This window comes from Urocampus carinirostris, chromosome 7 (assembly GCF_059441175.1).
Source record: "Urocampus carinirostris isolate Australia breed hairy pipefish chromosome 7, RoL_Ucar_1.0, whole genome shotgun sequence".
In the NCBI taxonomy this organism is placed as follows: domain Eukaryota; kingdom Metazoa; phylum Chordata; class Actinopteri; order Syngnathiformes; family Syngnathidae; genus Urocampus; species Urocampus carinirostris.
Window position 1 is genome coordinate 22568630 of NC_142355.1, and position 24524 is coordinate 22593153.

The window sequence follows — 24524 nt, forward strand, 5'->3', positions numbered from 1 at the left end:
TGAAACCATAATTTAGTACAAAAATGACAGTCAAAATGAGCCTCAACACTCTTAAGTAACTGCAAGAGGGATAGGAATTTTAAGTGGTAAATTTATATTGATATGGGACACAGGCTCTGGAATTATCATTTGATAGATTTTATCAAATCATCAAACATCACAAAGTGAAATTAATTGTGCTGAAGAATAGCTATTATCTGGAGAGTGGGTTTGGTGGTTTAGTTGAATTTAGTCCTAAAATATATGGTGCGGATCTCGCTTAAAAAAAAATATACCCATATATATATATATATATATATATATATGCTTTTATGGCTTTTTGGGTCAAAAAAGGTTCACGCCCCCTGATTTAGTGAAATACTAGATTCATTTTGTGCATGGTTAACATTATTACCTGTAATATACTGATCAAAGCGACTGCCAAAAATCTGTCTTTTTTCCTTTTTACTTCTTTATTTTTTTCCTTTTTTTGTCATTTCCTCCTAGCTTTTCACTACTTTTTTTCCCCACTTTTTTTCTTTCATTTCATTTTTATTTCCCTCTATTCTTTTTTTCTACATTTGATTAATTTTTCTTAGCTCATTGTTTTTTTCTTGCTTTTCTTTCTTTTTTTATTTTTTCCTACTTTCCCTTGCCCATTTTCTGAGTTTTCCCGTTTTCTGAGAAGTAATTATGAGCATAATGTTACATAATCGCGGCACAGTGGTTTAGTGGTTAGTGCGTCTGCGGCACAGTCATGGGTTCAAACCAGCTACCAGCCTTCTTGTGCAAGTTCTCCTCGTGCCTATGTGGGTTTTCTGCCCATACCAAGAGAACATACATGACAGGTGAATCGGTGACTCAGAATTGTCCCTAGGTATAGGTATGAGTAAATGTACGAATGGTTTTCTGTCTCTGTGTTTCCTGAAACTGGCTGGAAACCAGTTCAGGGTGTCCCCTGCTCACAGCCTGAGAACAACTAGAATGAACTCCAGCACCCCCGCGTCCCTAGTGATGATAAGCTATACAGATAATGGATTGACATTACATAATAATTGGTAACATGGATTCAAGCAATAATAAAAAATTCTGAAGAGCTGTTAATATCCACTGACATACACATTATTATATAAATCAGATAGCATATGAGCTGCCCAAAATGTCATCATTATTATATTCATTATTCATTATACAGCCCTGAATGCATACATTTTTGGTGACATGATGGCTTTTCAATGTTGTATGTGAATGTTGGATCTAACAACAAATTTTGGAATTATGTTGCACCGGTTGTCATTGCACTATTTCTCATTGATCTATTTTTTGATGGACTTACAACTTGGGCCAGTCTCCAAGTTTTACCTTGTAAATATTGTTTTCCTACTTATCCTGACATTCTTTTTATTTTATTATTGTCTTTTAAATCTTTAGTATGTGTTTATCCTGGAGCGCCCTGTATAATATTGTGGTAAACAATGTTCACGATGTTGTTATCAACCGCAATAAAGACAATTCTAATTCTTATTCTAAATCAAACTCTATTACGGTAGTATAGCCAAGTTATAATATATGCAAATCTCGCCGCTTCTCACCCTAAAAATCCTCAAAAGCATGGTTGCTCACTTGAGGACGAAAGGACAAGGCCCCCAAAAACAGTTATTAAAATCAAATAAATGAATAAATGAAGAACAAGCACTGTTATGGAAATCCAATCTGTATCATTTAGTAGGTTTGCCATACCAGGCCAAAGCAGAGATTCAACCTGAGAAGCTCTCAACTATGATGCAAAGGTGCTAACCACTGCTCGGAATCTAGTTTCCGACTAAAGAATATCTCATTAGGCGAGGAGAACTCCTATTAGACTGTATCTTCTAATGAATCATCCACATGCTGACTCTTAAGCACTATCTGTCCACTTCGGGACATTATTTCATGCAGAATTTTCTCATATTTATAGCTGTCAACAACAAGTAGGGAAAATGAGGTTACACGATAAATCATCCCACACAACAAGAAATTCCACTGCAGTCCAAAAAGGAGCAACATCTGCAACCCAGCTATATACACAAAAGAACAGTAGTTTATATCTTGGCTTATATTTACTGAAAGAATGAATAACTGAACAAATGGTGTAACTTTACTTACCGTAAGATTTCTTTGCGAGTGAAAAAAGTACAATCCTGCAATACAAATAACACAACAAAATGTTAAAAAAAACATCCAAATGCAATCCAAAAATAGATATAATAATCCCTTGCCTTTTGCATGGGTTACGTTCCAAAAAGAACCTGTGATAGGCAAAATCTGTGAAGTAGAAACCTTACCGTTTTACAATTAAATACTCACTAATAAGAAAGAATGAGCTCTTTTTTGCAGGCTCAAGCGTTTGTTAAATATATACAAGCGCTTCTTTACAAATAAGTGTGGAAACTGTTCAGCCAATCAGAATGCAGAACACAATGCAAAATGGAAATGTTATTAAAATGTTACATTTTATATATGGTTATATTTATTCAGTGTTGCTCTTTCTCATTTAATGTCAATGATTTGGGTAGTTTCTTTCAAAAGCGCTGAATGGTTACATTACATTATGAATACTATTAATACAATTAGTATGTAACGTATTACTGTGCAGGGCATCTTCATGTGGAGAATGAGGCAAACACTTTTCTTCCCTCATGGCAGAGGGCGATATTGAGACCTAGGATTCAAATTTGGCGCTCACCTCATTCCCAAATAATGAGATAATTGATAGTATTACATAGGCATGGAGAGGGGTGGGCACCACCAGGCTGTACTTGCCCAAGACACACCACAGTAAATGGTGCACTTACGACCCTAGTGGTTAACAGATCCAAACAACCATTAGCAAGCTAAAGGCAAGTCAAGCCATCCAATATTGTTTTTCTTGTTGCATGGGCCTTTTTATTCATAATGGAGGATTGCCTATCTTTTTAATGGAATTTAGTCCAAAGGAACGGCACATAAACTTCATTTTTAAGCTAGAAGCGGGGTGCATCGTTTGAGTTGCCTTTAAAAAAGTTAAAAGTTAAATATTTGCTCTATTGTATATGACAACAATGCCCTTATTCAGTTTTTTTCCCACTGCACGTTTCGGTTTATATCTTACTTTTAACAAAGCTAATCACATTGGGTAGAAGGAATGGGGAGTCTGGGGTGTGGTGTGGTTATATCCTGCTGGTCCATGCGTTTTTTTGTTTCTATTTGTAATTGTAGCATTAAAATGGGGAATGTAAGAATAGGTCTGCTTCAAGTAAAGTCCAAACGCCAACCTAAACCCCCCCCAAAAAAGATTTTATATTAGTGCGTCTAAGAAATGCACACGCTTGCACACGCAACATGAAGGAGCTTGACAGAGGCTTCAATGATGACACAAGCCAGAGGTGGCGGGCGTAAGTAAAACGTTCAAATTCCGTAAAGCCCCTCTAAGTTAATACAAAATAAAACTTTTTTATATGCTGCTGTTTTTATATTCCTTTTACATTTGCCAATCAAATAAGCAAGATAACGATTAATTTATTTATAAATCTGGCAATGTCTCACCAGACACAAACCTCACCCTACGTTACTGATATAAAATCAGGAAAAAAACAAGTAAGCAAAATAAACTAAAATCAAAGTATGGTGTACTGTCCCTAAAATCCTGCCAAACCTTTCTCATAAATAAGTTTTACATTTCTAGTTGTCACACGTGCAACAAGGAAATGGGTGGAGAAGATCACGTGTTTTCGGTGGCGGCTTGCATGAACGTGGGGGTGTGTCCAGTAAACGCATTGTGTAATGTTGTGTAACAGCTGCAATGACGGGCACACAAATTTACGATTCTCTAGAATAGGTTCTGTCTGCCTGGGCAGTAAACGCGACAGACAGAGACAATTTTAGGGGTGGTATTAAATAAATAAATACAATACAATATAACATATAAATAATATATTTTGAATTACACAAAATTGACGTCAGTTAACCTTTAAGTTGTAGCTAATTTCCTTCCCTTTAACTATGTAATCATCAAATTGGCTGATGCACAAGAATTACACTTGACTCTGTGTGACCGAGAGCCGTCACTGGAGTAACCAGAGAAGCTCTTGAGGACCTAACTGTCTCCAGAGAGTTGAGTTTCACAGCATCTCACGGTGCCTTGCCATCAATTATTGAGAAGCGAATGTTAGATTATCGAGGACGCTTCTCAGTCTGGTGGCTTCGCCGGGTTTTTAACGGGTGACACCTTCACACATGGTGAAGCAAAGCCAACGGAATCATTCAAGGAGATGACTGTTAAAACAATAGAGGTTTTGAAACCTTTAACTCTGAGGGCCACTTAAAAAATATGAATCATACAAGTGCTGTTTTTAATTTGTTTATCAAACTGAAACACCTTGCTATAACTTTAGTAGAAATAATTTCATGGGAATAAAATTGTCCTCAGAACATTGAATAGATAATTTATATTTGTGAATATTTGAAAATGCTCTACAGTATATAAAAGGAGGAAGGATATATTTTCAATATATGCTGTGGGACACTAGAAAATTGTTGGCTGGCTGCTAATGGCCCTTAGGTTTTAGTTTGGACACCACCGGCTGACACTTACAGGTATTTATAAAGTAACTTGTAGAGTGTAGACTAATAATGACGGATCTAAACATTGATATAATCTATAATGAGCGAGTACTTGAATCAGATGATTGAATCAGACTATTGTTTTAGAATCAATACTGTCTTCCCATTTTAATATTTCCAATAGTAATGTTGTTACTGGGTCGTACATTTATAGATACATTTCAACTTCCAAATTTGATCCAATTGAATTTACACTTCATCGGCACTATTGATTTTATTTTCAAAATATTGTGAACTGGAGGGTAACTTAGTTATCTTGTTGACATTGTCGTCCAGTATTTGTTTGTTTTTTGTTACATTGCTGCTTCTTTGATTGACTCTCTTGACATTCGTTCTGAAACACTTTTTGACCTTGATATGTTTTTTTGTTTTTAATATTGGACACCTGCAAAGGAGATTTTATAGGAACCAAGCTCGTTATTTTGACTATTATTGCGCAAATGCGGTTTGTTGTTTTGATGATTACTTTAATGTTGCTATCAGGCCAATCGTGTTGCTGTTCTTTAATTTCCACACCCTTTAGAGCGGATCTGTTTCTGTAAACAAGGTTATGTAATGAAAAGAAAGGGCTTAGGGGAGTGCCTTAGAACGGGCTGGAATTCTATATCTGAAGGATTCTCTCCCTGTTTTCTTTGCACGTTCGAAATTCATCAATGTCTTTTTTCTTTATTTTGAGTGTTTATTAGAGTTTACACTTATCAGTAGTATAATTATTTTATTTTTTATGCTGCTAAAGGCTTTCATGTATATTGTTTACACTGTCTACACTTTGACTTCATTTTCAAAATATTGTGCAATGTAAGATATTCTTAACATGTTGACTTAGTTATATTTGTATTTTCAGTACATCGCTGCTTTTTATTTTTGTATATGATCAAAGCCTGCATCGTAATCATTTAGATCTTTGTGCTGTTTTTATCGTAACTTTGAACAAACCTAAAGGTAGAGGGGTTAAATTATTTAATGATCATGACATTTAAAGCAAATCAGATATGTATCCATTGATACTACTGTTTTTACTTGGATTGGATCAATACCAACATTTTCAGTATCGCCAACCCAATTTGTAGATCCAACCCAGGGGTCGGTATCTAGCGTCTCTGGAGCTGCATGCGGCTCTTTCGCGCTCCCTAGTGGCTCCCTGGCACTTTTTCAAAACTGTTTGATAATGGAAAATATATGGTTACTGTAGGAGGACTAACAGGACACAAAGATTGGTAAAATTTTTCAATGAATATAGATATAAGGCTCGTTCAACATTTTGGGTTGCTGACTCCTGATGTAACCCAACTTCTCAAAACACAAACTATTTTAAAAATATTTTTCTACTGACTTCAATCGATTTCGTAAAGGGGCTCAGAAAGTATCAACGCTTAGGAGTTAAATTCATCACATAGCTCAACTCTGTCAATATGGACTAATAAAGTAAAGTGTGTATTTCATGCTCACTAACCTGGTAGGCATCAAGCTGCTCATCTGTAAAAATAGTCTGCTTGTTTCCCATGTTTATCAAGTCATTTGTTGATTGTATTCATTCACGGCACCGAGGGTCCCCAGCCTTTGCACAGTCCAATACATTTAGGGGCCGTGGAGTGAACGTCTCCGTCTCGGGTGAGTCCAGGTTGCTGCAGTGTCTCTCTCTCCTACAAAGTGTCATCTGTGTCTGTGATGATGTGACCCATTGCTGCAAAGTGCAAAAAATGAGGGAAAAAAGAACAAGAAATAAAGAGCCCAAAATAAGTGTGTGTGGTGTGGTGAAACCTGTGTGGTTAAAAGGTCTGCAGACTGCTGCTGCGTCGTCTCGGCTGCCCACAGGAGCCCATTCCGGCCAATGGGATTGCGGATAAATAAATAATCAAACGGTGGTGACTTATGATTCGCCGGCAGTAGCTGTCTTAATTACAGAGCTACAATGTGGATTTATCAGTGTTTCGATGCTGCTGGTTTTCCTGGAACAATTACTTACCGCTTGGGAAAAATGGGATTTGATTTTTGGGGGATTGATGAGATGCATGCATGTGTAAACAGTGCAGACATTTTTCTCAATTAGCTTTGTTATCTGTGAGAAAATATTTAAAATGCTGATTTCATGAAGGCCTTTTTATGTGTCCACCCAATGGTTGTCAAATAGTGGGGCGGGCCCCCCTGGAGGGTATGAGGCTCCGTCAAGTACCGCGCGGGCGCGCTTGAATTCGGGGAACTTTAAAAAAAAAAATTCTCAGAAGAAAATGCAATTGCACCTCCACTACATTAGGGTACTGTGGCGTTCTCATTGGCAGAGTGTTCTTTTACCTTTAGCCTCCACTCAGTGCATTAGGCACAGATGTATAAGTATGAAGTCTAGACACGAAGAGTAGCAGATCCTCACAGAATCCCATAAATAAGGTATTTAACACAGATGCGGAGACAGGCGAAGAGAGACAGGCAAAGAGACCACCAAAAGTCTCCTACCGAAGGCTAAGACGAGGAAGTCTGATAAGGGGTACAGTACATAGTACTTCTCTGGGACCACAGAGGGAGACGGGCAAAGACCCGTGTTCTTGCTTTGTAAAATTGTTGGCAGCAGACAGCACAAAGCCAAATAAATTAAACTGATGAGATTATTCTCAGCGAAAATGTGCCAAAAGGCGTAGATTTGGCCACTGCCAGAAGATGCCTGGGATAGGCTCTAGTACCCCCGCGACCCTTGTGTGGATAAACGGTGCAGAAAATGGCTGGCTGGCTGGCTGGATGATTGGATGGATGGATGGATGGATGGATGGATGGATGAAAAAAGTGGGTTTATTTTATCTCGTGTGCTGTCACATGAAAAACAATTTCACCAAAATTAGTTTTTCTTCATTATGTCAATCAGGGATGTCAAACTCGTTTAAACTTGGGGGTCACATGGTAGGAAAAACATTATTGCGGAGGCCGTATAAGTTAATTAATGGCATAAAAGTGTACCTCCGCTGGAGAGCCGCGGATCTCTTTAGAGATTCACAATTAAATTAGTATTCAGGGATAGAACATTTGATTATAAGACAACTCGGTGAAACTCAGGCAGACTCGAAAATGGCAAAAATAGCATACAAACACCAATTTCAATAATTCGTTTTAATGATGAGCATGTTGGCAGATGAGTGGTTAGCACGTATGCAGCACAGTTCTGAGGTCATGGGTTCAAATCCAGCTACCAGCCATCCTGTACAGAGTTTGCATGTTCTCCCGTGCTTGCAAGGGTTTCCTCCGGGCACTACAGTTTCCTCCCATATTCCCAAAAACACGGAGGTCACGTTAATTGGCTGGTCAAAATTGTTCCTTGGTGTGAATGAGCAAGTGAGTTGTCTGTCGCTGTGTGCCCTGCGACGAGCTGGCAACCAGTTCAGGGGGCAGCTGCCCGAAGACAGCTAAGATTGGCTCCAGCACCCCCACGACCCTACTGAGGATAAACGGTGCAGATAACGGATGGATGGACAGATTTTAATGATTTCAATGCCTTTCTGCTCTGTTTTTTTTTAAATGAAAACGAACATAGGAATTCTGCTAATCGATTACATATCCAATTTTTCTAAATCGATTCCAAACTACTTCATAAATGTATGTGACTTCGAGGCATGAAAATGTATACAATTTTACTTCAGGGCCTCCGTGAGTGTCTTTAGCTAGTTTTCGAGTAAAAGCACCGCCAACAGAATAAACCTTGATAAAAATCTACTTTTGTGTGGTCTGCTTTTATTGGGTCTCAAATACTCTCTGGCAGCCAGATTGGGTACCAAACAACAACGGCACCCATGCTATTTTTAGTTTATTTTGTATTTTTCATATTGCCTTACACATCGTGTTTATGTCTTTTATTTTAAGTAAAATAATACCAAGATGGGTTTTGTCAAAGTCCTCTGGTTGATTCATGGTAGTCTGCAAATACAGCTACATTGGGTGCTTTGCGAGTGGCACCTGGCTTTGGTGACATTTAGTTGACATATTTGAAACAATAGATTGTTGTTTGACTCTTTTTTTTCTTGTGCTTCTTTTCTCGTGGGTCACCTAAAATTATGCTTTGGGTCACTTTTGTCCAGCGGGCTATGAGTTTAACACATGTGGCATAGAAAATAAAACTTTATCCATTACTTTGTTATCTGCACTGCTTATCCTCAATTGGGTCGCGGGGGTTCTGGAGCCCATTGCAGCTATCTTTGGGCAGTGGGCAGGGGACACCTTGAACTGGTTGCCAGTCAGTCGCAAGGCACAGAGAGACAGACAACTCACTCGCTCATTCACATCTGTAGGGACAACTTGGATCAGCCAATTAACCTGACATGTTCTTGATATGTGGGGGGAAACCGGTGTAGCCGTAGGAAACCCACGCAAGCATGCGGAGGACATCCAAACCCGCACAGGAAGGCTGGTAACTGGTTTTGAACCCATGACCTCAGAACTGTGCTGCGGACATGCTAACCACTCATCTGCAGTGCCGCAAATAAAATATTATTTCAGATATCAAAAACGGGGCAGCACGGTGGCGCAGTGGTTAGCGCGTGTGCGGGCACAGTTCTAAGGTCTTGGGAACCTCCTGTGTGGGTTCAAATCCAGCTACCGGACTTCCTGTGTGGAGTTTGTATGATCTCCCCGTGCTTGCGTGGGTTTCCTTCGGGCACTTCGGTTTCCTCCCACATTCCAAAAACATGCATTTCAAGTGGAATGGCTGGTCCAAATTGACCCTAGGTGTGAATGAGCGAGCGAGTTGTCTGTCCCTGTGTGCCCTGTGATTGGCTGGCAACCAGTTCAGGGTGTCCCCTGCCCACTGCCGAATGATTGCTGGGATGGGCTCCAGCACACCCGCGACCCAACTGAGGATAAGCGGTGCAGCTAATGAGATGAGATGTCAAAAACGATTGTATTGTTGCTTTTGTGTAATTAAAAATAACTGAAACTGATATGCTTGGGGGAACCAAAGTATGTATTAATCCTTTACGACTTTTCATTGGCAACAAAAGCAACCAGAAATGATTTCTTACAACTGAATTGAAGTAAATTGTCTGCCCTTGTGTGCCCTGCGACTTGCTGGCAACCGGTTCAGGGAGGTCAGGTTAATTGGCCGGTCAAAATTGTTCCTAGATGTGAATAATCAAGTGAGTTGGATGGATGCCCGAAGATAGCTGGGATGGGCTCCAGCACCCCCGCGACCCCACTGAGGATAAGCGGTGCAGACAATGGATGGATGGATGAATGAATTGAAGTCAATCGTAAAAAGATAAAATTCCTTGCCAGATGCACCAATATTTGTCACGGTGATAGCAGAACCTGTTGCACATAAACAAAACTTTCAGTTTGCCGTCGACCCTCCAGTACCAACACTGAACACGACTGGGTGGCTCACACACCGGCCGGACAGCAGCAACAGGAATCCATTTGTACGTTTACTTGCGTCCATTGCACTAATCCTAACTACACTGCAGGACACATGCCAATTTCACGCTCCCCCACCATAATAATATCAACTATCTGCCAAGATCAACTCACACGTTGTCCATCAAAACGAGTAACTTTTTGATTGGTAAACTTAGCCAGAATGGACTCAAAGCGAGATCATAATAAAGAGCAAGGTAAGTTGTTACGTAGCTTGTTGCTACGCTACTGTGCTAACCGCTAGCACATTAGTGGTTGGCTAGAGTAGCTAGCGACGTGCTCGGTTACATAACATATCTGCGAGAGTGTTCTAGTCAGAGCAGCAATTAGCATTTTTGATTTAATAAGCCTCCCACTGTGGATGTGAGTGAGTCAGATTCTCCGAGGCAAGCATCTGTTTCCTTCCAATTACGCCCCACTAGCATTAGCTGTCTAAATATGCTAGCTCTTTATAAGTACTGGTCAGTAACATACATCAATCCACATGTTTTTTTATCCGTTTATCCGAACAAGGATAAAAAAAATCCCATTACTCCTGAAAGATTTGCATTTCATTCTTGTCAACCTGAGCCAATTGCTCCCCTTATTAATGGTTGCAATTCCCCTTGTTAAGCGATAAAAAAAACCTTACAAACAGAACGAGGCACCTATTTACTCTCAGCAAGACATACGTTGTACAATAAAAACAAAGATACTTTGTGTCAAACAAGATTAGATTTTTACCAGATGAACAACGCATACAACATCTTCCTTAGTTCTTTCCCCACTTACACTAAATTTAGTGTTGCTTATTATACGGAGCAGTATATTAAAAAATGTACATAAGGCGTACATAATTTTAAATGATAAACATTTAAACGAAGGGGAAAACGTAGAAGTTGTCAGGTATGGCCTTTCATTTTGGATGAGTTTTCTTAGCATTTTCTGTCATATTTCACTATATTTCCAGATGAACGTGAATGATTTAAAATAGAAGATGACGCAATTATTATCCATTAACCTGCTGATCTTTTAGTAATAAAAATAGATTAAAAGGGACGGGGTCATAAAATAGTCATGCGGAGGAAGAGTTCCAGGGGATTCTATCTTAATGGATCTTGTTCACTCGTTTGTGAAAATACTGTAGCTCTCTTTAAAATGTAAAAACATAAGGGGAACCTATGTTTCTCAACCTTTTTTAATTGATATATGTATATTTTTCGGCCAAGCACACCCTGAATCAGTGTATTGTCTATTGAAAAACACGTTTATTATTTTTCCTCATTTCCTGTATTTTTTTTTTTAAATTTTATTTAACTTTTTATAAATAATAAGATCCCTAACCCTAAGAAAGAAGCAAAGTTCTCGGATACAGCTGACACTATTGCTTGTTTTCTTTGTAGCTTATATATTCTATTGTACTGACGTTACTTTTGTATTTTTAAATTGTTAATTACTTTTATATTTTCAAATTGTTAATATAACTAATTTCATTATAGTAAAAATATATGAGCAATGAACAAATTATAGCTGTCAAACCAGACAAGTATCCTCAATGTAGGAATTATTTTTTTAATTAGAATTAGAATCGTCTTGATTGCCATTGATAACTACGTTCTGAACGTTGTTTACAACAAGATTACCGTAGACCTTGCTCTCTTTATTAACACATTAATAAAGACTTAAAAGATAACAAATATTAAGATAAGATAAAAAAAATAATGTCATGATAATTACATGTAGGCTTAAATATTTACAAGGTAGTCTTTGGACACTGGACTAGATTTTAAGTGCATTTTATGATGACATTTAGCAGTGCGACATATTAGTTAAAATGTAGTAAAATAAGAAAATAATAAAATAGCAGGATTGGCATAAAAACAAGGACTAACAAGCTCATAGACAGTTCCTTCCCTCAAGCCACCGCATCACTAAACAAGCACACAAGACTAATACAGTTCATAGAAAATTTATTATTCTAAAAGTTTATTTTGTAATTCTTATTTTTTTACAATGTTTCTGAAAATTATAACACTATTATACATTGCACTACTTTCCGATATACTCAATACTGAAAATTTTGATCAAATAGGCCATTAATCCATCCATTATCTGCACTGCTTATCCTCAGTAGGGTCGCGGGGGTGCTGGAGCCCATCCCAGCTATCTTCGGGGCAGTGGGCAAGGGACACCATGAACTGGTTTCCAGCCAGTCGCAGGGCACACAGAGACAGACAACTCACTCGCTCATTCAAACCTAGGGACAATTTAGACAGGCCAATTTGACCAGAAATGCATGTTTTTTGGAATGTGGGAGGAAACCAGAGTGCCCGGAGGAAACCCACGCAAGCACGGGGAGAACATGCAAACTCCACACTGGAAGGTTTGAATCAAATAGGGCGTATTTGATACATTTGCTTACATGATATGTTTATTTTAATTTAGGATTTATTTAAAGGTGGGGTTGTTTGAGGTGTCCATAAAAAGTTGAATGTTAAATATTTTCTCTACTAAATATCCAACTGAGTTCAAAGAGTCCTTATGTTTTATTTTCCACTACCTCCATCTGCTTTCGTATTGCTTTTAGCAAAGCTGTTCAGGGCGGAACACATTAGGTTGATGAACAGGGTGAGTGCTGGAGAGTAATGTCATGCTGTTTGTTTGTACATGATTCAAATTGAATCTTTTCTTCCGGCGCCGTCACGAATGGCAGCCACTCCAGCAGCTCCCGTGTTATTTTCGATTGTTCTCAGCTCAGGGATGCTGCTGGAAATGTGAATTTCCCTTCGGGGATGAACAAAGTATCTATCTATCTATCTATCTATCTATCTATCTATCTATCTATCTATCTATCTATCTATCTATCTATCTATCTATCTATCTATCTATCTATCTATCTATCTATCTATCTATCTATCTATCTACTGAAGCCAGTCTATAAGCACAACATTCTGAATATTGCCCATCTATCCTATTGTTCTATGATATTCTGTTTTCTTCTCTTATTTTGGCTTTTAAGTCTTTTATTACATGTTTGACCTGGAGTGCCACATCTAATATCTCTGTAAACAATGTACACTAAGTTTTTCTCAATCACAATAAAGACAGTTCTATTATTTGCCAAAACTAATATTTTGGGGCAGCACGGCGGAACAGTGGTTAGCGCGTGCGCGGGACGGTTCTGAGGTCATGAGTTTGAACCTCCCGTGTGGAGTTTGCATGTTCTCCCCGTGCTTGTGTGGGTTTCCTCCGGGCTCTCCGGTTTCCTCCCACATTCCAAAAACATGCATGTTAGGTTAATTGGCCGGTCCAAATTGTCCCTAGGTGTGAATGAGCTAGTGAGTTGTCTGCCTCTCTGTGCCCTGCAACTGGCTGGCAACCAAGATAGCAGGGATGGGCTCCAGCACCCCCGCGACCCTACTGAGGATAAGCGGTGCAGGTAATGGACTAATATTTCTTTTAGGTACAAGGGATTCAAGTGCTGTGATTAAAAATAGATGCAACTGAAATATCTTCAAACCCCAGGGGTATTAGTACCCCTATTTTAGAACCACTAAACTAAACAACGGTGCTGCCGGATGAGATACTAATGCATGTTCGGATAGTTTAGAAAGGATGGCCGGAGTTTTCCACTCGCCCCCTCACTAAGTCGAGTGGACACTCAGTTGCTTGCAGCGTTCTCTTCCTGCAGTGTTGACTCACAAATGATGCGCGTGTGGAAATGTTGCATTGGATGTTTTGCTGTGCAGCAGTCTCATGTTTGTTCTTTTCAGAGGGAGAGGTGGAGAAGATCACCGCTGCGCTGCTCAAGTCTCATTCAGGGGAGTTCGATTTGGAGTCCATACTCTTTCTCAAATTCAGGGGTTTAGGTAAGGTCGCATTACTTTGTTTTTGCTCGTGTACTGTAATTGTGATAAAGTTGATGATTTATTTTTTGTCTTGACAGGAATACACGATCTTGGCTGTATTGGGGAGTGTATGAATTTGGAGAGATTGGACCTATCTGGAAATAACATAGTCAGTTTAGCCCCGTTGTCGTCTCTTCGGATGCTTTTTGTTCTAAATTTGTCCTCTAATAGGATTTCCAATTTGGGTATGTATCCAGGAGTGTTTAGGTTTTCAAACATTTTACCTCATTTCAAGGGCATAGCCATCGCATCGATGTATCAACTAATCATTAGTTTGTCCAAACAAATTTTATGTGATCACTTAAAATGCTCTATGTGCCATCAATATCAAGCAGTGATGGTTGCTTCCCACCAAAATTATCTGATCACTTAAAAATGCTCATTGTCCCAACCAATGCCAAGACCAAACTTAGACTCTTGCCTTTTTTATATACAGACGCTCCCCTACTTAAGACCATTCAACTTACGAAAAACGGTAGATACGAACTTTTTTTTCGGGCTGTCAAAAAATATCCGGACATTGCTGTTAGATTTTGTATTGTGTTTACCTTATTCCGAGTAGTGTTTCTTTCTGGCGCCACCGGCTGGTGGCGCTGTGAGACGTCACCCAGCATCCACTCGGAAGTAAAAGAAATCTGCTTCCTCTTCCTACTTCGTATGTAAACATTCTACGTCGACTGTACTGTATCTCTAGATCTTTAGTGTGCTAAGAACTTTGACGTTTTTATTGTTTCCTTTTTCGTGCATACATTCAATATGGTTGGTGTAAAGCCTAAAGAAGAGGCGAGCCGTTTCCTTTTAAATTAAAGTGGAATAAGAAAGCTTGACGCGGTTGAGAAAATGGTTAGATTGCTTTTTTTCGCCACTTTTTACCATGGAGGAGGAAGGCGCCTAACTCTTTAAGCCCATCTTCCAAAAGTAAGTTAAACCTCACTTTATTTATCTTTATAGAGCATATTATTTTATTACATTTCTATTTTTAGTACAAAACAAGACAGGTTACTTATAAAAACCTTAAACTTACAAAATGTAGCACCGAAGCAACTTACGGACAAATTGTCCGGTACCTGTCTGGTTCGTAAGTAGGGCAACGTCTGTAACAATAGAATTCCATTGGCATTTATGTTATTAAGTTGTTTTTTTTAGAGACAAGGTAAGATATGAAACAAGATTAACAAATCTAAGCCCATTTGGCCCAAAATGTGTTCTTCTAACGGGCGGAACGGCGGATGGGTGGTTAGCGCACAGCCCCACAGTGCAGAGTCCAGCTACCGCAGCCTCCCCGTGTGGAGTTTGCATGTTCCCCCATGCCTGCGTGAGTTCCCTCCGGGCACCCCAGTTTCCTCCCACATTCCAAAAACATGCATGTCAGGTTGATTGGCTTGTCCAAATTGTCCCTAGGAATGATTGAGTGAATGAGTTGTCTCTGTGTGCCCTGCGACTGGCTGGCAACCAGTTCAAGGTGTCTGGGGCGGCTGGGATGGGCTCCAGCACCCCCGCGACCCTACTGAGGATAAGCGGTGCAGATAATGGATGGATCGATGGTGTTCTTCTTATCATTATTTGAGGACCACTTAAGGAAGCAGTCGAGAAAATTTGGCCTCTTAGTCAAGTCAAGTCATGTTTATTTGTATCGCCCATAATCACAAGGAGTCTCAAGGGCAATTACACTCCTGAATCTCCAGTAGTTTACTTCGTCTATGTATGTGGGTCAATTTCAGGTAATCAGAAATAAGTAGTCTGTTAGGATTTGGTTTCAATTTTCAATTTTTATTTTTTATGCAATAAATGCCACGAGAAATACAGTAATGGATTCATACTGGCTGTATTGTAGTGATTATTTGTCTGTAGAAAGACTACAACCTACAAAATCTTTACAATAATTTCTTATAGTACAACTGTAACTTTTTTTGCTTTTGTATTCCACTGTGTGTATTTATTTAATTTGTTCTCAGATCCATTGCACAGTTGTGATAATCTACAGAATTTAAACCTCGCTGGAAATTTCATCTCCAGGTATTCCAAAGTGATGATTTGATTGTTTATTATGTGTAATTTTTTTGGTGTTAGCATTAATTGAGCCTTGCGTTTTATTTCAATTTGGATCACTTTATGTCACCTGTTAAAAGCAGATTCTGCTGTCGGGTTTTATTTTACAGTAATGAAATCAAAACCTTTCATTGCCACTTTCTTCTTCAACAGCCTCGATAACCTCGTCTGCCTTCAGTCTTTGAGAAAACTAGAAAGTATTCGTCTCAACGATAACACCTATAATTATTCAAACCCAGGTGAATTCAAACAACTTTCTCTGAAAGCCATATAGAGAGGTTATCAAACAACTGAATAAACTTCTATCAGTCTATCGTTCCAGTGTGCAGACACGTGTCTTATAGATCGCTTGTTTTGGAGATGTTCCCCACAGTCAAGGTGCTAGATGGTAAGAGATTCAATCTATTGATAAATGTTTATAATTATGTATCATTTTAGTTGTTAGTCTTAAAACTGGGTTATTTTTCAATTGTAGGAGAGAGAGTTGTTGGACGTGGAAGTGACTTGTACCAACTATGCAAAGACATCGATGACACCATTAAAGGTAAAGTTGTTGAATGAGGACCTTAAAATTCTTTATTTGCTCCAGGTTGATGAATAAAACTTAAATCGTGCTTCCCCCCTATTTTAAATGCTAAGCCGGTTTATACAAGAATGGACAACTTGTTGAACATCACGATTCCAAGCCTTGGGTGGAGGATACTTACTGGGAAATAAAAAGATCCAACAACGCTATTGTTGAAGAAGCCTACAAACAGTTTAACGGTAAATTATCCTGCTAAAATCACACATAATTTGCAATTTCGTGACCTTTCATGCGATGCATTTTTCCCGTTACAGACATTCTTCATGAATGCAGACTCCTTGACAACAGGGCTACTCATGCAATTTCCCAAAGCGAAAAATCAATGAGCCTAAAGAAGCAGACAAAGCAGTACGCCATCTGAGCCTGACCTATTCGTGTGTAGTAAACTGTCTATTTTATTTACAAATGAAAGTGCTATGTGTGCAGCAGTATTACTAAGTTTAGCACATTTTATTAAATACTATGCATTGTGCTTTTGTAGGATACATTGGATTGTTGACAGGAGAGTCTTTGCGCACTGCATTTTGTGCAGTTCTGTAGCCTGCATTAACGCATACATATTTGCTGCTGACAATGTATACATATTCCAATTAATTACGGTGAGCCTTTCCATTATGCTGGACAATTTTGGGAAGCTCTCATTTCTGTATGCTTTATTCTTTGACCCATAGGGAAAAGTGTTTGAATGTTCATCTGTTTATATTTTTTATACGATAAAAATGATTGATTACAAACAACTGGTGCAAAAGTGTGCATTTTTTTCCCTAATTTGGCTTCAGAAATCCACGAGTCTAGTCCCAGGGGATTAACAAGATTTTTGCGCCATCTCCTGGTGATTATTTTTCATATCCTTGCAAATGGAAAATGATCGTAAATTGTGAATTTTTCTATAATAGTTTTGCGTTATAGTACAATGGTTTAAGGGGGTTGTTTTTTTTTCATTCGTCGGGATTAACAATCAGTTTTCTGGTTATCTTACAATTGACACGGTTTTAAAACCGAGGGTGATAATGATAAACCAACCACACCAAATTACGACACACAAAGTTAGATTGAAGGTTTATTGTTTATTATATTGTAACTAAGAGTAATTTATATAGCATAACAATATGATAAGAGCCTCGACTGTACTTCCGTATATTGCGACTGAATAACCGGAAATTATGGGATATTTCAGAACTGGATATGATTGTCATTTTAAGCAAAATTAACTACTTGTGCCAATACATTTAAATTAGAATAAAGCGTTGTACAAGTAAAAAAAAAACAAATCTATTTTCAAGATTTGAAATATAACAGTATACGCATGGATGTTTTATTTTGAAAATTATAACGGTTATCCTCTAAATTTATCGCGAACTTCACTGAGCTTCATCGACCTTGATAGCTACTTGCTGCTAGCTAAAAGCATGGCGGGGAAAGCGTGGAGGTCAGCGGTGAGTATGGAAAGATCCGTGATTGTTTAATTAACCTTGCATGCTATAAGTATTCTTTAACACCCCCTATTAACAATAGGTGTCTGTTATTTTGTTGTTATTCTCTTGAGTTATTAGAAAAGAAAAGATTAGCCGGCCACTTTGTCAGGCACGCCCTTGCTATGGGTTACTATAGCAACCCTAATCACATTATAAAGTGTTAAACATGCGTAGTTACCTATTTTTAAATGCTACACAGCCAAATATTAATGTGGTAGCTAATTGTCCGAATCACTTCACATGGAGGCTACAACTGTCCATGTAATGTTCCTCACCTGCAGATTGTTAACCTACTCAGAAAATGGAGTTTATCGATCAGTGGCCAGGATAAAATCAAGCCAAAGGAAGTAAGTTAATCATAGCTTTGTATGAAGCAGTGTATTATTACCTGTGAGAAAGCAAAAGACGACGTAGTGGTTTCAAACTTGGATATCATGGATTGTGTAGCCATATTGTACTGATTACTAAATACTGACACCAGTTTATGTTAACACAATTTTCATCATATTTTGTTGTGCCATAAAACTTCACTCGAATTGATCAAATATGACATTTTTACATTTTTCCACAGCACAACATACTTACTTACTTACTGTTTTATAGTTATTGTCTTTGATCATCAGTGACTTAAGAGTATTTGTTTACTTCCTAAACAGCTGAAATGTATTTTGCTTGACAGGTACAGCATGTGGCGGGAGCCTTAAGAAAAGAAACCAGGACATTCTCTCGTGGGGTATGTCACTCCTTTTCAGCAGCGGTCAGCAATTACCGGGCCACAGATCGGTACTGTGCTGTGGTTCGTTTGATAGCGGGCCACACAGAAAGTAGAAAAACAATGTTGCCTCATTTTTGCTTATACCGCCATACATAACACACTTTTTTCCCCCACACAAGAATTCAAAAGTTTGGGTATGCGTTATACATAAGGTTTTACGGTAATATACTACTGTATTCGAGCAATGATATAGCTGACCATATTTGCACAACAGGAAATCACCAAATTGCACGGTCGAGAGCACCAAATCCTAATCACTAGGGAGGTTGATGACATAGGAAAAGGCTTTAGATTTTAAGTCAACTCGAGTTACATATACTTGTATTGCCCTTAATCATAAAATGTCTCAAAGGACTGCACAGTTTTTAATTACACCCTCCCCTGACCTTAAACCAACATGCGGGCAACAAAAAACTTAAAACCTCAGCACGAGGACGAGAAACCCCTCTTCCAGGATGACCAGGTTGCAATAGAAGTTAGTTTTATCCCATCATTGATGAAGCTCAGGAGGTAGAGCTCTCGTCTTGGGATCAGGAGATCGCAGGTTCGATTCCCGGCTCCTCCGTGTTGTATGTCGAAGTGTCTTTGGGCAAGACACTGAATCCCTAATGTTACTATTGGGCTGGGCCGCAAGAATTTTGCAGGACATTAAACAGGTCCATGGTAGGGAAAAAGTCAGGGAACCCTGTTCTACGGGATTACTTTAATTTGTAAGCTAGAACCTTTAACCAATGCTTTACTTTTTAGATGCAAACTGTTACGTTGATCCCCGGTGATGGAATTGGACCGGAGATCTCTACAGCTGTCATGAAGATATTTGATGCAGCTCAGGTAAGCACAGTACAATCACTTAAAAGAGCTTTCCTATTTTTTTTACACGTATTCCTGTAAATGATTTTTTTTTATTACAGGCTCCGATTCAGTGGGAAGAGAGAAATGTTACAGCCATAAAAGGTCCTGGGGGGAAGTGGGTGATCCCTCCAGATGCCAAAGAGTCAATGGACAGGAACAAAATGGGGCTGAAGGGTAAGATAACATTTATTGCGATGATTTCTTTACCACTGCTGAGCACAACATTTAGGTAACTTGTTTAATCGGATAAAATCCAATTAGACTGAATTTACACTGCCGTTTTTTTTCTTTTTTCGTCAGGTCCTTTGAAGACACCAATTGCTGCAGGTCATCCCTCTATGAATCTTCTCCTGAGGAAAACTTTTGACCTCTACTCCAATGTGCGCCCTTGTGTTTCCATCGAGGGCTACAAAACCCCATACACGGATGTAAATTTGGTCACCATTAGAGAGAACACTGAGGGCGAATATAGCGGGATTGAACATGTGGTAAATACCTTGAAAAAATATTTTAAATGTTTTTATTCTAATACTATTTTTCCAAAACGGTACTCAAAAGATGTATATTTTTAATGACACTCATTTAAGTTTCTTGTGGGGTTTAATTAAGACCAGGGTGTACGTTCGATATTGCAGATTGTTGATGGAGTGGTGCAGAGTATTAAACTCATCACGGAGCAGGCCAGCCAACGCATAGCAGAGTATGCATTTGAATATGCAAGAAACAATAAGAGGACCAGCGTTACTGCTGTTCATAAGGCTAACATTATGTAAGTCAAACACAATCAAAATGACTACATTTTTAATTTACATTCCTCATTGTATGTGCTAATAACGTTTTGTCCTCTATTATTATTAGGCGCATGTCAGATGGGCTCTTTCTCCGAAAATGCAGAGAAGCCGCTGAAAGGAATAAGGATATCAAATTCACTGAAATGTATTTGGATACTGTATGCCTCAATGTAAGGCTTACATTTTTTTCCTTACGATAGTTGTCATTTATTTATCTGAACTACAAAGCGAATTGTTTATTTTCAAATTAACAGATGGTGCAGGACCCTACACAATTTGATATTCTCGTCATGCCAAATTTGTATGGAGACATTTTGAGGTAACTAATACAATTTTTGATGTGAACAAACAATGCTCAAGGGCTTAGTAAGAACTAGAGGTAAGATTGGGCCTGGAAAAATACAGCCAACCCGTGTCCCGAGTATGTAAACCCAAACCCGCCTTAACCTGACGGATTAACTTGATTTGATAAACAAGCCCGAAATAAACACGAAGCTTCAATTTGACCGATTTATTGATCGACCTTCTAAGCCCGAATTTCGGTCTGGTTCTGGTTCGGGCCCGGGCCCAAGATATTACCTCTAGTGACGACCAATCATGGCCTGTGTGTTTGCTCAAGCAATCCCTTAGGCACTTTGATGTAATTTCAGTAGCAAGTGAGAAGTAACTATAAGTCCCTTTAGTGAAAAAAAAATATTTGTAGGGGAAAAAAAATACAAAAACCTAAAGTTACATTGGTTGTTTTGAGGCTCTTGTCTCATTGCAGTTAGATTATAGAAAAAGACTTCAATACCTTTTGGCGCAGAAGAAAATTCCATTTTGTGGTAAACAAAAAAAAAAGACAACGGTTGCTTTCAGCGTGGAAAAAAAACTAATCATTGGCAAAGAAGAAGATGGCACGAGCTTTCAACATTGTCATGTCAAGTCATGATTATTTATACAGCCCTGAATTGCAAAAGTCTCAAGAGAACGCTAGTTTTCGGCGTATAAGAAGTTAGTTTTTGGTAAAGGAGATTTTAGTTTCCAGCGAAGAAGAATATGATGCTTATTTTAGGACTTGCCTTAGAAGAAAACGAGGTTAGCTTTCTGTGCAGATAAACACAACGCTAGGTTTTTAAGAACAACACTTTCAGCATAAAGGAAAACGTTAGTTTTTGCAGTTGAAGGAGATGTTGGTTTCCAAAGAAAGATGACATATTTATCAGCATAGAAGAAGACAATGCATATTTTAGGACTTGTCCTATAGGACCACAACTCTAACCTTCCATGTAGAAGTTGAAGCTACCTTTATGTGCAGAAGAAGACTAAGAATGCTATTTTTGGGCATTGACAAATAAGCTAGCTTTTGTCATAGAAAACAACAACTCAAGCTTTTGGTATTGAAAAAGCAGTTTTACTTTTAACAAGGACCCTGAAATATACAAATACTAAAATGTAAACTGTTTTTGTATTTTCTTTCATTGTAATCAGACCTTGTGGACACATTAGAAAGTAAGAATGTTTATATTTACATTTTTTTACGTTCAGTGATCTCTGTGCTGGACTTATCGGAGGACTCGGAGTGACCCCAAGTGGAAACATAGGCGCGAACGGTGTTGCCATATTTGAGTCTGTATGTCCTTTCATATTCTCTTTACTTATATTTTAAAAGCAATTTCAAAGCCATGAATTTTGTGTTCACAGGTTCATGGAACAGCCCCCGACATAGCAGGAAAGGACATGGCGAACCCGACTGCCTTACTACTGAGCGCAGTCATGATGCTGCGCCACATGGGCCTTCATGACCACGCCAAGAGGATCGAGACAGCCTGTTTCGACACTATTCGGGAAAAAAAGGTAAACGTTTTGTTCTGCTGCTAGTTTGGTAATAATGTTGTCATGGTAACGCCCTTCTTTTCTATTCTCGTAGGTGCTCACTGGAGATCTCGGGGGCAAGTCAAAATGTTCCGAATTCACAGAAGCGATATGTCAACGAGTTCGAGATCTCTAATCATACTAGTTGAGCGGTTGCCTATTTTTTTTGCTGTCGTTTGAAACCAAAATGTCATTAAATCGTTCTCAGGATTTATAGTCCTTAACATCTTTATTTGATTTGACAATTTGAGGGAAAGCATGAAGGGGACTCTTACAGTTATAATATTTGTGTGTGTAAAGCAGCTATGGTTTATAACTTACTATTGAACTGTACTTGAATAAAGTTATGAGTTATTGTTAATATGAAAGTATTTATTATATAAAGATGAATACATATGATGGATATCAGGAAAGGAAATTTGCAATGAAATGATTTAAAAAAAAAAAAAGCAGTTTAGGGTCATTTATTCCGAATGTACCACAATACATCATGAATGCTGACATGACATCAGAAATTTCTGATTGTTATCATGTGAGCTGATTCAACTTGTTTATGTCTTACAACACTTCAACTGCTTAAATTTTTGTTTTCATGCTGTGAACAAAATATCGGCACACTCCATAAAAAAATAATAAACGGTCATTGTCATGGCTCGATTTGTACTGTTGATGTGGATTATTCAATGATTTAAATAGGGCATCAACTCACAGCAAAGGCTTGCGGTTGGTGATCAGGGTGTCACTAGAACAACCCAAGAATATTTCCATGTACTGTTTCCACTTTCCTAAAAAAAGAAACCGAAGTGTAAGGTTGGTATGTATTTTAGGTTGGAGATATGATTGGAGGTTCTTACATACTGTTCTGTTGTATTCATTGGTATAAATTGGAACAACATTTCCATTTTCAGTCAACATGGCTGTTATTAATGTAGTTTAATTTTTTAACTTTATTAATTGTATAAGGCTCGCCAAGTCATGTTTTATTTCTCTAGCCTTTACAAGAAGTCTCAAAGGGCTATACACACTACTATTACACTATTCCCCGATCCAAAAACCTACATGAGGGCAAGGAAAAACTCAAAAACATGATTCCAATAATTCATTTATCGATTTTAACCCATGCTGCACAAACTGATTATAACTTAAATAAGCGATTAAAGAAGACAAACATTTGCAATAATTGTGTTCCTGGTACAATGTCCAAAAAAGTTCATCTTTGTTTTTCAAAGGTAAAGCAAATTGGTGGGGTCGGGTCAAAACCATTTATAATTTATTTTGAAATAGTATAAGCCAGGGTGTTGATACTAATTTGTAATAACACATGCTAAATCCTCAACAAAACGTGACATTTAACAGGACCAGAAAATTTACAATACAAAATATTTGATTTCAATTGAACAAGGATATTTTAACTTCTATTATGAAAGACAATTTTTAAAAAGTGGAAATATTTTATTCTATGGAATTCGAAATGTTCATTATCTAAAAGGTTCGTTATCTAAATGATTAATAGATTGTAAAAGCTGTGACCATATCAATTTGATAACAATTAAGTGCCAATTAATTGCTTGTATAGTTTACTAGCCATAAATTAGAATGATCTTTCTTGTTATTGATAACAACATAGTGAACATTTTTTACAACAAAATTAAGCGTGAGACTCCAGGATAAACACGTAATAAAGACTTAAAAAAGAAAAACAAGATTAAATGGAATCTCATAGGCTACGTAGATCGAGTGGAAACAAATGTTTGTCTGGAGATGGGTGCCACCAGGTTGTACTTGCCCAAGACACACCACAGGAAGTGGTGCCCCTACGACACTAGTGGTGAAAGGATTCAACTGACCATATATATATATATATATATATATATATATGCATGCATGCTGGAAGACTGGCTTAAGTAGTTGGTGTATTTATCAGATTTTGCTTTCTTTGTAGTTACAGAAACCATTGAATTATGTTTGACATTCATATTCCTGTTGACAGATATTTGGTGTTGTTGGCAGGTGTTACATTTCTAGCAAAATTTTAAAAGTTTCCTTTTAGTATTTTTCTGGATACATGAATTATCCTGTTTTTACTGTTAATATTTTTACCTTGTAATTAATGTACTGTACATTGAAACAGTATTTAGTAGCATGGATTGCTTCACGTAACACAAAGACTACATTCCATCCATTATTTTCCCTCTTGGTCTTTATTGTAAGTTTTCACAAAATTGGAGCTGCTAAAATCTACGTTTG

The 24524-nt window shown here is 38.1% G+C and overlaps 3 protein-coding genes across 5 annotated transcripts in view; 2 read left to right on the forward strand and 1 right to left on the reverse strand.

Moving 5' to 3' along the window:
• cib2 (calcium and integrin binding family member 2) overlaps window positions 1-24524 on the reverse strand; it is a 38189-nt gene that overhangs the window by 13256 nt on the left and 409 nt on the right. The window contains exons 1-3 of one of the 2 annotated variants that reach the window (XM_088340192.1): window positions 6382-6430; window positions 6074-6304; window positions 2125-2159 (exon numbers count right to left, since the gene is read on the reverse strand). In XM_088340192.1, coding sequence (XP_088196318.1) covers window positions 2125-2159; window positions 6074-6124 — 86 coding nt within the window. In that variant the 5' untranslated portion in view covers window positions 6125-6304; window positions 6382-6430. Of the gene's footprint in view, window positions 1-2124; window positions 2160-6073; window positions 6305-6381; window positions 6431-24524 lie in introns of those variants that run through there. The other variant, XM_088340191.1, reaches the window with a different exon arrangement.
• Window positions 10020-17267, forward strand: lrrc61 (leucine rich repeat containing 61). The gene is made up of 9 exons (XM_088340189.1): window positions 10020-10205; window positions 13761-13856; window positions 13934-14080; window positions 15851-15911; window positions 16098-16183; window positions 16267-16332; window positions 16420-16488; window positions 16584-16709; window positions 16785-17267. Exons 1-9 carry the CDS (start codon window positions 10172-10174, stop codon window positions 16889-16891), a joined length of 792 nt encoding a protein of 263 aa, XP_088196315.1. The 5' UTR covers window positions 10020-10171; the 3' UTR covers window positions 16892-17267.
• idh3a (isocitrate dehydrogenase (NAD(+)) 3 catalytic subunit alpha) lies at window positions 17834-22934 on the forward strand. Of its 2 annotated transcripts, XM_088340186.1 has the most exons (12): window positions 17902-17966; window positions 18287-18352; window positions 18685-18738; window positions 19528-19611; window positions 19692-19806; window positions 19933-20120; window positions 20268-20401; window positions 20491-20593; window positions 20678-20742; window positions 21951-22035; window positions 22107-22259; window positions 22333-22934. In XM_088340186.1, the coding sequence occupies exons 1-12, from the start codon at window positions 17940-17942 to the stop codon at window positions 22411-22413; spliced, it is 1155 nt and encodes a 384-aa protein (XP_088196312.1). In that variant the 5' UTR covers window positions 17902-17939; the 3' UTR covers window positions 22414-22934. The 2 variants fall into 2 exon arrangements, with proteins under 2 accessions (XP_088196313.1, XP_088196312.1); XM_088340187.1 differs by lacking the exon at window positions 18287-18352 and having other exon boundaries at window positions 17834-17966.